We start from the raw sequence: 16,732 nt of genomic DNA, 5'->3' as shown, positions 1-16,732 counted from the left end.
CACTGTTCTGATGCCCACTTCTACAAGTAAACTTTAAGGTTTATCACAACAAAATGGCATATTGTTGGTATAACTTGGTGCAGAAGCAGCTGAGAGTGGAGAAGGATTAGTCCACATCATCTGCTCCGCCCTGTATCCCCTTCAGCCAGAACTTCTAGTCCAAGGGCCAGAATTGGTCTGTCCTGCCCCAGGCAACTGCCCAAGGCTAAGGAGGGACCACTTTCTATTGGAGTATGTCTGTATTTCTTCAACTATTTAACAGGTATAAACTTTTTTTAATTTATATGTTATTATTTTTATATAGTATTATTATATGTTATTATATACTATTTATAATAAACTGTTAGTATTAAGTTCCTGCCTTTTTTTGTGAGTCACTGATGAGAGTTTTTCAGTATTGTTACTCTGAGCTCATTTCTCCCATAAGTTCTGTGGTTTTTATTGCATGATTTTACATAACTTGGTACTTTCTGGAACACCAATGAATTATAATGGAGCTGCCTATGCTATTATGTTCCCTTAAGTTTCTCTTCTTAAAGGGCATCATTCCTGATTCATTCAGCTGTTCCCCATAGGACAGGGTTTGGGGCTTCTTCCCATCCTGGTCTCCCCTCCTCCCTCCACTCTGCTTCAAAACCAGTCCAAGGATGACAGGGGATTCCTGATTAGGACATGGGAGATCCCTACAGTTACCTAGCACTTAATAATACTGGCACTGCCAACTACAATCCCCATGTCTTTTTCACAGACACCCCAAAGAGAAACACGTGAGAGCAGATGTCTTAGGAAAGAATTTGTAAGAAATGCACATTCTGGAATCAAGATGAGGAAGAAGAGCTGGCAAATGAGGTATGGAACAAACGGTCAGAAAGGAAAAGAAGTACATGAATATTATCAGGTCAGAAGTTTGGGGCAGAAGGAGTTTCAAGAAGGGGGCAGCCAGAAATCAGAGGCATGAGAAGGATATCTGGCAGTAAGAGTACAGCCAGAGGTGGGATGGCAGCCCTGGGGAGGGAGGGCAAGGGTTCTCTTGTTGCTGGGTTGGTTTTTCAAGAGAGGGGAAACCTGAGTATGCTTGGGTTCAGAAGAAAAGGAACCAAAACAAAAGGGGAGATGCTTTAGTTCAAAGAGGAAGGGGTGGGAATTGATGAAGCAGGACTACAGACCCTGAAAGGGTAAATGATTTCCCCTGGTCACCCTATCTGTTTTTATGCATTTAAAAACAGCTTTGGCCCTAGCTGCCACCCAAGCGATCCAGGGCACCAAAAGGGCAGAGACCCTACAGGATAGGGCAAGGTCCCAGAGCAGCAGAGGGCAGAAGGGGATGGGATCAGAGCAAGGGCTTAATCATGACATGTGGTACCTCTAGTTGAGAGGAAAAGGAAGTGCATACACTTCTCCAGTCACAAAGGCTGAAGGAGTTCCAGCAGACCTGCTTGTAGGAGGCTCTGCTCTGCAGTGGGCAGTCAATGTTGTATTCCGCTGTACTAATAAGTTCTTACCTGACGGCTGAATGTGTTCTGTACATGCATCCAATAATCTTCAACTGGGTCATAACAGTAGATGGTCTTGGTGAGCCCGCCAGCGACATAGATCAGGTTATTTAAGGACACAGCTGTTATACATCTCTTGGCAATGGGGATTGTGGCACGGAGTAACCAAGAGTTAGTTTCAGGGTCATAAGACTGAACCTGGTAAGGCATGGAAACACATTTAATTAGGTCCCTGAGCCCTGGATTAAAAACAAAAAGCTTTCATAAGAAGCACCCACAGAAATGAATTCTTGGCTTCTTTATCGAGAAAAGAAAATTTCAGACAGTCAGATAGTTTAAGACATCTGAATAATATACTATTCGTCCATCTGGAATGAAAAGTCAGAACTTACTTAAAAGCATACCAAGATTTCTGAGACACCCTGTATATATAGTCTCTCAGGCCAATACTGAAGGTTCCCAATTAGAAATGCTGCCAGAGAGCTGTACAGAACTGATTCACTGTTGCACATTTACTCCTTTTTCTTTGTAAACAGAAATGCTCATTGTGTGTGTGTGAAGAAGAGTAAGAGTTGCCATATGTACTGTAATGTATAATTTTTTCACAAAATTAGCATTCGAAAATCTTTCAAAACAGTTTTCTTAAGCAACTATAAGACACTCAACTCTCACATCTGCCACCGTTCAGAGAAACCCTGCCTTCTAGAGATCGCTAAAGGCAGGCAGCAGTTTCGTCCAGGTCAGATGATTATGACTCCTAGATGAACAATGTGGACTCTACTACAGCTATATTGTATTTGACTAACAATTCTCTCCTCCAAAGTGGCAGCTGCCATCCATATCATTCGGCTCTTGCTCAACCTGATTGCTGACAGATACTTTCTGCCAAGAGAAGCACGTAGTTTTCCAAAGTATCCGGTTACTCGTCCAAGTTTCTTTTGCCGTTTCTTCCCCTTCTAAAATTCCTTGGAGTACTTACTCTCCAGGCTATTTGCTCCCTTGTCTGCAAACCATACGGCTCTGTTAAACAGGAAACCTATTTCTTGAAGACAGAGTTCAGATTTTGTGAGCTCTACAGAAAAACTCCAATAACATTTTTAAAAAGGATATTTGCATAGCCCCACTTCAAAAAGTTTGCCCAAGTTGTGACTAGCAAACTGTTGGAGATGGAAGAGAACACACTTATCACCCCCTGCCCCCAATTATGTTGGGCGAATCCTCTGTGGAGAATTTAAGGAACAGGACATGGACGAGAGGTACATAGCAAGCCAAAGAGGGGAAAGATTACATTGAAACCACAGACCCATCAAAGTCACCAAGCTAATTACTGGCTCTTTTTAGAAAGGAGTAATTCCATTAACAGAGTACTAGACAATACTAAAAACCTTTCCTGTTAAGAATTTAGTTGATAATCACTTTGCATTAATGTTCAATTGATCTACTGATCTAGCTGACTCAACAGTTTTAGTTAAGAAGAACCCAGAGGCCTGCTTACCTTATCTGAGCAAGTGTTATCATCGGGGCCTCCACCAATCACAAACAACTTGCCAACGCAGCTGGCCACTGCTGGGGAGCTCACAGCTTCCTTGAGGGGCGCCACTTCAGTCCAGCGGTTTGAAAAGGAATCGTAACACTCGACGCTGCTGAGTCTGTTCTGACCATCATAGCCCCCAACAACATAGACCTGTGTTTACAACACACAGAAATCAGCTACGTCTGTCTGATACTGAGTTCAACCAAAGGCCGCTATTCCAATCAGTTGCATATAATCAATCACTTTTTCCCCTTGGAAAGCTCTCAATAATGATGAAAGGACAATCATTACAAGAGGTTTGGCTTAAATGTTTAAATTAAAACTCATTTCGTGGGATTTTAAGATGTTTTGTCAATATCTTTTGTTTTTATATCACCTCCATGTCTATAACTTCCCTACTACTCAAACGAATTTTCTCTCGTCCTCTGAACCATGCACAGTACCTAGCACACAGTAATGACTTGCTAAATTCTTAATTTGAAAATCTAGCACTTCTGAGATCAAACTGAGCTCCCCTCCCCTCCCCCCATCCCCCGCCATGGCATTTCAAGCCTTCAGCTTTATTCCACATTAACCTCCTCCTTCACGCATTCTATGTTCACTCAATGTTTGGCACCCCCAAAACCTCCATCTTCCCAAGCTCCCCTTCACCTGGAATTCCCTCCCTCCTCAACTCCTCACCCAACAAGGATCCTTCCCCTCCCTACAAGGCTCGGCTCAGGTACCACTTGATCCTGGAAGCCTTCCCTAATTCACAATTGATTAATATGCTCTTCCTCCTGAAACACACTGGTATTGACTTATTTTTATACATGCTGTGTCTCCCAGCAGACCCCAAGCTCCTTGGCGGCAAGACCTCCAGTTTACCCTTTTTGTCTCTGTATCTCCTGAGCTTACTTCTCACAGTGCCTGGCACTAAGTGCTGAAAGTAAATTTAAATTGTTTTGGTTGGGGGACAAGGCGATGTAATTTGACTAACAGCATGTATGAATCTGTCATGGATCCCACACTGCTGTAGAATGTTCTTAATAAATAAAAAAGCACCAGAGAACATTACCTGAGATGTAGACCCAACTCTAATTTTCATCAAGACAAGCTGTTCAGACCTCAAGGAAATGGATTGGGGGGGAGGACAGAGAGAGAGCATCAGTTTTGGGTTACAACAATCATTAGAGTGCTGCCAGGGCCACTGGGTCCTAGAGTACTCTCAAGGCAACTTATCCTATTGTAAACTCCTTAGAGCAGGTTTGGGATGGTATTTCTCTTGGTATTTCTGGTGCCTAGCACCCTACAGAGAAAGGACTTAATGAACCATCAGAACTGAGAGATCAGTCTGAAAGATTTTAATAATGATGATGATGATGATGATGATAACAAAATATTGTCTCGAGAGAGAAGGCTTCCACACACAGAAGGCCTCCGAGAAGTGGACAGAACCATCACCTCATCCCATGGCCAAACATGGTGTCAATCTAGTGTCCAATGTCACCTTCCCTACACCCTTGTGGCTTTGGGTTCCTCCTCAATAAAACAGGGACGGGGCCAGACCTAAAGACCCTCATAGGCACTCTGTGATTCTGGTATCGTTTTCAAGCTTTCTAAGACTCAGGTTCTAGGGGGATGCACTCTAGCCAAACGAGCTTATGCTGAAACCCATCTCCACATACAGAACTCTACCAATGCCTCCATCTTGCCAGCCTCCACATCCTAACCTTGGGTCTACCATATACAGTCACATCGGCCCCACTGACCACCTTGCCTCCTAGAACTGCCCTACGCTGGATCTGCTCTGACTCTTTTATATCTTTCTTGAATTATAATCAACAAAACCATTACCGAATAGTCGGCTGGGGTCATTATTTTGGTGTCTTGCAAGCAAATATTCACCAAAGAAACTGCTCTTACCTTACCAAGGAGGACAGCCATCTTGTGACGCCATCTGCCCTTATTGAGAGAGGCAACTCTGATCCAAATGTTAAGCTGTGAGTTATAAATCCAGACATCACGGCTGTTGATTCTTCCTCCTTTAAAAAGACACAAACATAGAACAACCAATGGCCCTTTCTGACAGGGAGCGTCGCTCAAGGGCTGCGAGGGACCCCAGCTGCCATCTGGCCCAAACCCTCATTTTAAAGATGAGAGGACTGAGGCCCAAGTCACCCAGGTGGGAACTGAACCCAGGTCCTCTGGCCCAAGCCAAGGAAAGCTCTCTCCACCATACCAAGCTTCCATGTTTCAATTCTGTAAGTATAAAGTAGTATACCTACAGAAAATCAATTAATTCTTTAAGTTCTGACCACCCCAACTGCCATCTAACACTGGAACGTCTGCCCACCACTTCCTATTTCACTTAGCTTCCAGTCAAGGTGCCTGAAATTCTTCGTAGTCAATTAACTGGTTTAGCCATAGCTAAAATGCAAGTATAATTGGAAGGCCTAATTAAATGTATAATATTAATATATAACATAAAATATTAATACATAAGCACTTACTAATATGGATAAATCTATCAAATAGTTTCAGTTATCTAGGTTAAAAGGGGAAATAGCTGAAAAACAAAATGATAAAAGAGATGGAAACATTAATTACTTTGCTAAATCCCAGAAAAAACTCTAAGGGGAAAGCCCTTGTTATTCTGAAGGAATACACAAAAGAAGGTACTAATTTCCCAAAGGAGGTATTACACTCATGTAACCTTAAGACTGAAATAACTTTGGATTCAAAAAGAAATTCAATAAATTCACAGGTGGGCAAGCTGTAGCTAGTTATTATTAAAGCTGACATCATGAAGGGAAAAGGACATTCTCAGATCACAGACGCATAGCTTTAGAGATAGAAGGCCTATGAGGTCATCTAGGGCAACATTTTACAGATGAACAAGCCAAGGGGCACAGAGAGATTATCTGTCCAAGGTCATTATCACTCTAAGATAATATTCTCTCACATGTTAGAAAGCCTTGAAGAGAAAAGGAAAGAATATAAGAGAAAAATCAAATGCCTTGAAAACAGGTTTTTCACTCTCAATTCTTGATGGGGATTAAAGATCAGATCTAATGATCAACAGCATTTACAGTACAATTTCAAATACATTTAGTGTTTTACTATGAGAAAGAGTAGGTGGCATAACTTAGAGCAAAAATAGGTGACAATTTAGGTAAAATATAACATTTTCTAGGGGCAGCTAGGTGGCGCAGTGGATAGAGCACCGGCCCCGAAGTCAGGAGGACCTGAGTTCAAATCCGACCTCAGACCAAACACTTGACACTTGCTAGCTGTGTGACCCTGGGCAAGTCATTTAACCCCACTTGCCTAAAAAACCAAAACCAAAATATAACGTTTTCTGCTGGAAAAATAATCCAGCCAATATCACTTCTATCTAATAATATTTAATTTTAAAATAACAATTTTTTTAATGTTAAAATAGAAACAGCTTCACTAAAGACATATAAACTCAATGGCAATGGAAACTGTCCTAACTGTAAATTGGAGGTCAGGGGAAGTCTCCATGATTTCACACAGCCACTGGGACTCCCAGGGAAGAGAACATCCTCTCCCTGTGAAAGTCGGCAGCCTTCTTGCTTCTAACAGTCTCAGAGGGTTGCCTGGAGCCCAGGGTCACTCAGCCAGCATGTGACAGAGACAGACCTGGAATCTGGGTTTCCTTGACTCCAAACTGGTTTTCTAACTACTACCTGTCTCGCTTCTCAAGTGTAAAATACATTCCAGCAAGCTAACGTTGCAAAGAGGCCGAGCAAAGTACTTCACTTCCAAATCACTGCCCTTACAAAACCAAGAGGAAACCTTCCAAGCATGCCAGGAGCCCCGACCTTCCTGGGTCTCATATGCTCAGGCACAGAGGGCGCTGCACCTCTGCTCCTCCCCAGCACCGCCACCCACCTCACAGGGGAGAGGGTTTAGCTGCTGAGCAGTAGAGAGAGGAGCCTCTGTGGAAGCTTGCTTCACTTTCATGGGTGTACCTATACAAGAGTTTTTTGAAGCTAATGCAGACAGAAGCTACTGTTATTTCAAGAACATTAAATCAAGTATAAAAAGGTCATGTGTTTTTGGTCATGCTGTAAAAAAACTGCCAATCCTCGAGCAAGATTTGACCCTTTGTTTTTAGTGGCTAAGAGGGATTAAAGACAGAGCATACCAAGACTGCAAACAGAAGTAGAAGCTTTAAAAAGAATTAAAATTTCCTTTTTCTAGTTTCAGAACAATTCCAGAAAACAAGAGGCAACAAGAAAAGCTCGATTTCATGGGTATTCTCTATTACTTTTAATGTTCCTACTGAAATCTGTTGTTACACCATCTTTGTTTCCTGACATATCCCAATCCCCACTCCAACCCAGAGCCACCCTTTATAACAAAATAGGGTGAGAAAAAAAACGGGTCAGCCAAACTAACCAACACATTGATCTTCCCCTTCCTCCTGACAGAGACTTAAGCATCTCCTCCTACAGGAAGCCTTCCCTGATCACCCCCAGCTGCCAGTGACCTCTAACTTTGTCCGTAGGTAGGCTAGCAAACAGCATACAACAATGTGGACGTGATTTATGTATGTATAGATATAAAGACTGTGTTACTGTATATATTATCGTCTCCCCCTCATTTCAATGTAAATCCTGGGAGAGTGGGGATTATCTCCTTTTCTGCACCCCCAAGACCTAGCACACTGTAGGCGATTAATATATGCTTGTTGTTGACAGAACAAGTCTGACAGCATATGCAGTGTTTCATACCCAGTCTCCCACCTCTATAAAGAGAGGGTGGAAACCTCATTTTAGGCACCTTGATATGACTCTGAAAAGAAGGTAAGGAAAGATTTGTGGATCACACAAAATTTTAAAATGTTCTGCAGAAGCACATGTAGAGGAATCCTCTAACAAATCTTTTTATAAAGTAATATTTTTTGTAAAGCAAAGACTCTCCACTTAATTCATGTTTTATACAACTGAGTGTTTTTTTTTTAAATCCAGTTTATCTTGGTTATGGAAACACTTGTGTTCATGAATACTCTCAGCATGGGGCTGACACTATCTTTAATGATGCAAATATTTTTACCTGAGACAAGAATGTCATTCCTCAGAGCGCACACTGCATATTCGGACTTGGTAAATTCTGGCAGCTTGGCCAAAGACTTCCACTCGCCAGTAACAGGGTCATAGCACTCAGTGTAGGGAAGATTAAAGCCCCCAACTCGCTCACACCCTCCGACGACCACAATCACCTCCGAGAAGCCAGTTGATCTAAAAGGATGTTAAAAGGGGACACAAGGAACAATCGTGATTGACAAGCAACAGTAAAATGTGATTTAATCTACCTTCAAGTCTGAAAATGTACTCCCTAAGTTAGTGGACACACATTTGACTGCTGGATGCGAAACACAACCCAGAATTAAGGTAGAATCGGGGATGCTCATTTTTCCACTGAAAATCACCTAGAATGCTTTAGCCCTGAAACGCTGAAAAGAAACACGAAGCAGCTGGGCCACTGGAAACATTCACAGTCAATTTCAAATCAAAGAGGGCAGTGACCTAGACGAACATTGTCTCTTTCCTGAAAGTCAATATAAACTGTGAGGAGATGTACTTGGTTCACTGGAGTAATGTGTCTTGATTAGTGGGTGAGTGAAAACTTCGAGCGACCTTCAAACCAAGCAGGAGCCTCAGATCATGCCTCTGCCCCATCCCATCAGATTTCATTTCTATTCTTTCTTTCTTTCTTTTTTTTTTTTGCTGAGGCAATCAGGGTTAAGTGACTTGCTCAGGGTCACACAGCTAGTAAGTGTCATGTGTCTGATGCTGGATTTGAACTCAGGTCCTCCTGACTCCAAGGCCGGAGCTTTATCCACTGTACCACCTAGCTGCCCTCGAAAGACTTGAAAGGTAAGGGAAGCTAGGTTGTGAAGGACTTTTTTGTTTGTTTGTTTGTTTTTTGGTGAGGCAACTGGGTTTAAGTGACTTGCCCTGGGTCACACAGCTAGGTAAGTGTCAAGTACCTGAGGCTGGACCGTCCAGATTTCTACCAAGATACGTGGCCTAGCCAGCAGAGGATTCTGGCCACCTGACCTGTGTTGTTCTAGTAACAACAATAACCAGATTAAGCCTAGCCCACTCTCAATCACTAGACTGTGGTCCGCCTAAGACCACTTCCTTATACATGTTAAACCTCTTTCTCCCCATTACCAGCAATTTGTACCACTCATGTCTAGCAGAGTGCCTACCCTGCATAGTAGGTACTTAATAAATGCCTGTTCATTCACTGACTGTTGGGGAAAAACATCATCTACTGATTTTCCTAGAGTTTGAGATGGGTCAGCAAAGGGAGGAAACAGGGACCATCATTTCTGAACATTTCCAAAAATCCTTTAAGAAAGCTCCAAAGCACCGTTTTGGGGTGTGGGGGGAGCGCTACACAACAATGACCATGGGACCATGGGACTGGAAGCCGTGCTTTGTCAACGTCAATGAAAAACCAAAGGTAGAGAATAAAATGTAGGCAGAAATGGATCCTTTGCAGGGCCACAGATTTAGAGCTGGAAGAGACCAGAAGGATCATGTAGTTCACCTACTCATTTGGAAGAAGAAACTGAGGAAGAAGAAACTGGAGATAGTCTAGTGGTGGACTAGTTAACCCCAGGGATCCAGACTGAAGCTCCTATGGAGCTTTTTTTGTAGAGAAGGGAGAATCTAGAACAAAATCTCCAAGTCTGCTGAAGACTTGGGGAACAGGTGACAGTGACCAACTACCCCAAGTTCTCACTAGGCCACACTTCACCAGAAAATTGAGGCATAATGGGGGCAATTGTTAGCTAACTAATTCAGGGAAAAGGACCCCAAATTGTCCTCACAATGGGTCTGGATCATTCATTATGGTCTATGAAAGGTCTCTCAGAGGCACTATGGACATTTCCTAAAATTACCAGGCTGAGGATTTCCTTTGTCTCAAAGGCCAAGCAACACCAAAGGTTACTTGTAAGAGTCCCCAAAACAAACCAGCAAATACAGCCTTAGTCTCATGTAAAACCCCTGCACACCCCAAGAAGAGAGGCCAGAGCATGAGAGGCGCAGAGAAGGCCAGCTGCGATGATCAAGGTCAGAACTAGCTGCCCTGAGGGGCAACGTGGCATCACAGCCATTAGCCTGGACTGAGCGTCAAACTCCCAGCTACAAATCCCCCCTCTGTCACAGTGAAGACAACGCCTCTGAGCTGTAGGAAAGCCTCCAAGAAGACAGTATAACTTAGAGACTGGTTGTGATCTGTGTCCCATGGGTTCCCATGCCACAAAATCATTGCTGCCTGTCACCTTATCACCAACAAAAGTAAACATAAGGGCCCTAGGACCTCCCGAAGGTCTTACCTATTCCTGGGAGCTCCATCTCACAGTTTTCTGTATGTGCAACATCCCCACCTGGACAGATGGGGGTTGAGACCTTAGTCCAATCAATCAATAAACATTTATTAAGCACCTACTACGTGCCAAGGGCTGGAGACACATAACGAGGTAAAAGGAACTCACAATCTAAAGGGAGGTGGGCTGGGGGAAGGGGGAGAACAAGAAGCAAACAAACATATATAAAGCAAGTATGCTCTTGTGCTCTGTATGTGTGTATATGATAAATAGGAAATTATTAACAGAGGGAAGGCCCTGGAATTAAAAGGGTCTGGGGAAGGCTTCCTTTAGAAGGTTGAATTTTAATTAGGACTTAAAGAAAGCCAGGGAGATCTGTAGTCAGAGGGGTAGAGGGAAGGCATCGAAAGCATGGGGGACAGCCAGAGAGAAACGCCAAGAGCCAACAGACGGAAGGTCTTGTGCATGGACCCACCAGGAAGCTGGAGTCACTGGATCAAAGTGTTGGGAAGGTATAAACTTGGAAAGGTGGTACAGGGCAGGTTTAAAGGGCTTTAAAGGCCAAAAAAGGCATTCTGGATTTGCTTCCAGAGGCAAAGGGGAATTATAAAGTTTACTGAGGGGAGAAGGGTAGCATGATTGGGCCTGCACTTTAGGAAAATCACTGGTGGCTGATGGACTGGAGTGGGGAGACACTGGGGGCAGAAAGACCCTCCCAGTAACTATTGCAATAGTCCTTCGGTGAGATGATGAGAGCTGCACCAAGGTGGAGACATGGTCGGAGAAGAGAAGTGGGTCTAGAGGAGGTGAAATAGACAGGACCTAGCAAAAGACAAGAGATGGGGGTGAGAAAGAGTGAAGAGTCCAGGACATCTCCTGGGTTGTGAGCCTGAGAAGATGGTGGCAAGATGATGGTTCATTCATTCATTCATTCATTCACTCGGCCATTGAGATAAAATAATTTGTACATTACACAAATAGTATATGGCACAAGAGGATTGGATGCAAATCTTGACGGAAACCTGGAGAAGGAAATGGCAAACCACTCCAGTATCTCTGCCAAGAAAACCCCAAATGGGGTCACAAGGAGTTGGACACAACTGAACGAATGAACTTTTCTGAACTTGACTGAAACAAGGGAAGGTAATGTATTCCCACTCAAACCCAAGACCCTTAGCTTTGGGGTGGGGGAGCATTTTGACCCCTAGAAAAGAGAAGTAGCTTCACTGCTCCATAATAGTAGGTCAGAGTGGTTTGTTTGAGATTTAGAGTCAGTCAGCAACAACTTTTGAGGCCACCATAACCTTTATTGGTGGTTAACAGGAAATTCCTCCAACCTTGTAAAAGTCGGGGTACTGAGTACAGACCTCCAAAAATGAGAGCATGAGTTATCCTCTGGGTTTCCCCAGTTTTTTTTCTTCCCCAGTTAATGTACAGGCAGAAGGAAACGAGTGGGTAACTCCCCAGTGGAGCTTACAGCACCAATGATGATCCAATAATTAATCAGAGAAAGAGGGACCATGACCTGAACTCTCCGAAAGTAAATTTAGCTCTCTCTACGCCCATCACACCATCCTTTATTTTTTATCCTAGATAATCTTGTACTTTCTTACCTTCATCTGCCTCCCGCAGGTTTGGGGAAATGGGAGGAGAGGGTAGTATTCGACGGTCTATGGGATTTTTTTTAAATTTTATTAATTTATTTTATCAACAATCACTTCCATATGCTTTTGAGTTGAAAATTTTTCTCCCCCTTCTTCCCCCCGGCCTCCCCAAGATGGCACACAATCTGATATAGGCTTTACATTTATATACCCATTAAACATATTTTCACATTAGTGAAGTTGTAAGTAAAAATTAAAACCAATAGGAGGAACCATCAGAAAGATGAAACAAAACTCAACAGAAAGTAAAAATAAGTGACAGCGATTCGACTTCCATAGTTCTTTCTTTAGATGTGGACAGCATTTTCCATCCCGAGGCCTCTGGAGATGTCTTAGATCCTTGTAATGCTGAGTATGGTCTATGTTTATGGGCTATAGTTTATGGACTCAAATTTCCCCTTCCAGTTGCCCAGGCAGGAGATGTCTGCAATGACCCTAAAGCAAGACGTGTGGAGGCTCACAGGGCTGTAAGCGACTCAGGACTGCCAAGCAGGCAAATTACCCCGTATGCCATCATGGCAAGCTCCAGACAAGGACAGTGGGGAATTCTATCATATCACATGGGATTGTGTTTTTATGGGTGCTTTCAGCTGATTGCTAGATAAATAGTGAGATGCATTACCAGCACAAAGCAGGGGTTGGAGAGGACAGGGAAAAGAACTGTATTTGTATGTGACAGTCTCCACAGCTTAGAAGTAAAAGGATTTCATTACACATGCCCTGCTATTTTTGTGATGTACAGACTGTGTAATTTATTTTTAAATGTTTCCTCCACTCAGCTAACACTTTTATTTTTAAAAAATTTTTGCTGCTATCTTTTGTTTTTACATTACCTTTATTTCTCAATAGACTCCCCCTCCCCTCATGTCCCCCCACTACTCTTTTCCTGCCCTGAGAGAAATCCTTACAAGAATTTTTTTAAAAAGTCCAGGAAAACAAACCAACATAATCACCCAAGTCAAAGGAAGGGAGGTAACACAACTAACACCTATGTTTCTGTTAAATTGCACTGGTTTTTCAAACGATGGCCTCCTTGTCAGTGGGAATATATACAACCGTATTATGCCTCCACCCCAGGAAAGAAGATCCAAGAGATTTAAAATTGGGCAACTTACAACTTAAAAGTCAACGTAATCACTACTGATTAGAGAAATGCAAATCAAAACAACTCTGAGGTACCACATCACACGTATCAGACTGGCCCACATGACAGAACAGGGAAATGATAAATGTTGCAGAAGATGTGGGAATACTGGAACACTAATGGATTGTTGGTGAAGTTGTGAAATGATCCAATCGTTCTGGAGAGCAATTTGGAACTATGCCCGAAGGGCTATTAAAATGTGCATACCCTTTGACCCAGCAATAGCACTTCTAGGGCTGTATCCAAAAGAGATTATACAAATGGGAAAAGGACCCACATGTACAAAAATATTTAAAGCAGCTTTTTTTGTGGTGGCAAAGAATGGGAAATTGAGGGAATGCCTATCAATTGGGGAATGGCTGAACAAGTTGTGGTATATGAATGTAATAGAATATTATTGTGCTATAAGAAATGATGAGCAGGCAGACTTCAGAAAAACCTGGAAAGACTGGCATGGACTGATGCTAAGTGAAGTGAGCAAGAACCAGGAGAACATTATACACAGTAATAGCCACATTACATGATGACGAACATTGGTAAACTTAGAATGGCTAAGGCATCTCCAAAGGTCTCATGATGGAAAATGCTGTTCATATCTAGAGAACAAACTATGGAGTTTGAATGCAGATCGATGCATACTATTTGCTCTTTTTTTCTTCTGTTTTGTTTTGTTTTCTCTTTCTTGTGGTTCCTCCTATTGGTTCTAATTCTTCCTTACAACATCACTAATATGAAAATATGTTTAATAGAAATGTATATGTAGAGCCTATATCAGATTGCGCACAGTCTTGGGGAGAGAGGTGGGGAGGGAGGGGGAGAAAAACTTAAAACTCAAAAGCTTATGGAAGTGATTGTTGATGAATCAAAATAAATTAATAAAAAGAAAAAAGTCAATGTGATTGAAGATTAGACGTCTCAATTATTCCTACCCCTCCTCCTGGCCTGATATGGAGTCAGGTCAGCTCAAGCTAGAATAAGAAAAAGCAATCACTGTGACAGCAAGTAATAGGGATGAGCTTGTAGTGCCCTTGTGGGCACATCTTCCTCTCGAGACACTCTAATAAGCATGGGAAGGTCACACAATCAATCCTAACCTTTAGAGGCCCTCCTATCCCAGATGGACAAGCAGATTCTATGCCCCAGTACTGAGCAAGCAAGAGTGGGAGGGAAGGGAAACTGGAAATCCTTTCCTCCTTCTATAATTAAATATCTGACTGCTATGGCGATGATCCTGCCCAAAGCTGGAGAGGATTGTGGTGGTGGTGGTTGGTGGTGGGGCTGCTACTGTTCTGATCACCAGACTTATCAGAGCTCTATAAGCTTTTTTTCCCTTCTTTTCTCTTTTCAATTTAAAGTTTCTGTAATCAGACCTCAAACCTTCAGGCCAATGTTTGTTGTACCAGCCCTGGTTGAGTACATTCCACCTCTCACCAAGTGACATTATTCAACTGAACAAGTGATTAAGTTCTAACGATGGAAAGGTGGCATTGGGGAATCCAGAGAAGAAACAAGATATTAGGCCCTTGTCCACCCAAGATTCGTTTGGAATCTCCTAGCAAGTAAGAGAGAGCTGTACAGATGACGTTTCCCAAGCTATACCAAGCCCCATCCTTGGGCAAGGTTCAAGGTGGGCTGCATGAACCAGGTGAGACCCTCACAGCCACCTGTGATTAGTCTCCCTGCTCCCCATCTCCTCTCTCTGCATTCCAGCATCTTCCCAAGGTACTTGATTATGACTCTCCTGTGCTCAAAAATCTTCCATGGCCCCCAATTTCCTTTAGGATGAAATACAAAGCCCTCACTGATGGGATCTACAGCCCCCCACCGCCTGGCCCCCACCTCCTTTCCACGATTTCTCTCATGTCACTCCCCCCCATCTCTGATGCAGCCAAACTGGATATTAGCCACCTTGAGGCCCCACCTCCCACGTCCATGCCACCCCCTGCTTCTTGGAAGTCTTAGTTCCACTATACACAGGAACAGCAACATTGTGAGATGGTCAATTATGATAGACTTAGCTCTTCTCAGCAATACAACGATCCGAGACAATTCAAAAAGACTCGTGATGGGAAATGTTACCAACATCCAGAGACAGAACAATAGAGTCTGAATGCAGATCGAAGTATACACTAGTTTCACTTTTTTGTTTTTTCTTTCTCATGGTTTTTCCCTTTTGTTCTGATTCTTCCTTCACAACATGACTACTGTGGAAATATGTGTAACATGACTGCACATGCATAGTTATATCAGACTACATGCTGTCTTGGGGAGGGAGGGCTCCCTGTCTGGGTGTGAGTGTCCAGAGGGGGCCTGGCAGTGAGAAAGGGCTGACTGGATGGTGCTCACCACCCAGACAGAGGCTGGACAGGACAAAACATCTTAGTAGAGGTGTAGGGAGAGGGAGGGGAAAAAGAAGATCCCCCAACAAGGGCCAGCGCTGCCATCCACAGAAACAGGCATGTGGAGGGAGGGGGACACGAATTTAGGGGGAAGGGGGCAAGTTCCAAAGTCTGAGCTGATGCCAGGAGTATCCAAATGGAGGCAGTTCAAGGTATGAACTAGACCCATGAAAGAGACGAGACCTTTGGAGTTGTGAGCATCAAGGTGGTAACTGAAGCCATGAGGGCGAGCCACCCAGGTTCGCACAGAGAACCAAGAACCCCCGAGGGAATGTGTCCACACATGGAGGAAAGAAGAGGCTGAGCACAGAAGTGAAGTGGTTGGGTGGAATGCCTGTATGAGAAGTAAGAGCAGGAAAGTCCTCCACTGAAACCTAATTTTGTTGCCAATTCTCTCTCCATGGAGGATTCTCAGGCCTGTTCTTCCCATCCAGCCCTGCCTTGAGCACCAACTGCCTGACAGCTGTGTTCCACCCGACTTCCCATAGGAACCACAAATTCACTGGCCCAAACAGAACTCCTTTTCCTCCCCAAACTCCAGCAGTCCACGTTTAAAACTTGAGTTATTCTCAGCTCATCTCACATATCCAGCCAAGTACCAAGCTCAGGGATCGCGCCACTTCCACAAAACACCTCCTCACCCTGGCATCCCCTTCTCTCTGCCCAGCGCCCGGTTCTGGCCCTTGCTACTCTCATTTGGACAATGACAAAAACCTAGCTGCCCTTTATGCCTAAAGCCTCTCCCCACTCCAATCCGTCTTCCACGCAGGGGCCAAGTGAACACTTCTAAAGCACATCTGACTGCGCTAGTCCTCTGCTCAAAATGCCCCATGGCTCCCTGCCACCCCCTGGCCTTAGCCGGCAGGAGGATGAATCCAGGACCCCCTGCCTCCAGGCTCTCTCTCCACCAATCAAACAGCACTTCTGAGGATTGAGCATTCAGACTTTGGCACACTTCAGAAACTTACTAGAAAGCTCTGCTTTTAAAGCTATTAAAAGACTGTTTATTCTTTAAATGGTTTTTGCAATTCATAAGCTCTACGAAAACCTGTAAAACACCAAACAAAGGCTAGAAGGATGCAGCGGCCACAGAGAAAGGCCTTCTCAGGTCAGGAGGGTGTGGAGGGAAATTTTGCAACATGAA

At 43.6% G+C, this 16,732-nt stretch overlaps 1 protein-coding gene across 6 annotated transcripts in view; it reads right to left on the bottom strand.

Annotated features, from left to right (window-relative positions):
* The window catches only part of KLHL24 (kelch like family member 24), a 56,412-nt gene that overhangs the window by 18,743 nt on the left and 20,937 nt on the right, over positions 1-16,732 (bottom strand). For all 6 annotated transcript variants that reach the window (XM_021005842.2, XM_021005838.2, XM_021005840.2 and 3 more), the window contains exons 4-7: positions 8,092-8,276; positions 4,933-5,051; positions 2,989-3,177; positions 1,503-1,691 (exon numbers count right to left, since the gene is read on the bottom strand). In XM_021005842.2, coding sequence (XP_020861501.1) covers positions 1,503-1,691; positions 2,989-3,177; positions 4,933-5,051; positions 8,092-8,276 — 682 coding nt within the window. The remainder of the gene's footprint in view (positions 1-1,502; positions 1,692-2,988; positions 3,178-4,932; positions 5,052-8,091; positions 8,277-16,732) is intronic.

This window comes from Phascolarctos cinereus, unplaced genomic scaffold (assembly GCF_003287225.1).
Source record: "Phascolarctos cinereus isolate Bilbo 61053 unplaced genomic scaffold, phaCin_HiC Scaffold_5;HRSCAF=322, whole genome shotgun sequence".
NCBI classification, from domain to species: domain Eukaryota; kingdom Metazoa; phylum Chordata; class Mammalia; order Diprotodontia; family Phascolarctidae; genus Phascolarctos; species Phascolarctos cinereus.
This window is presented reverse-complemented; position numbering and strand designations above follow the sequence as displayed.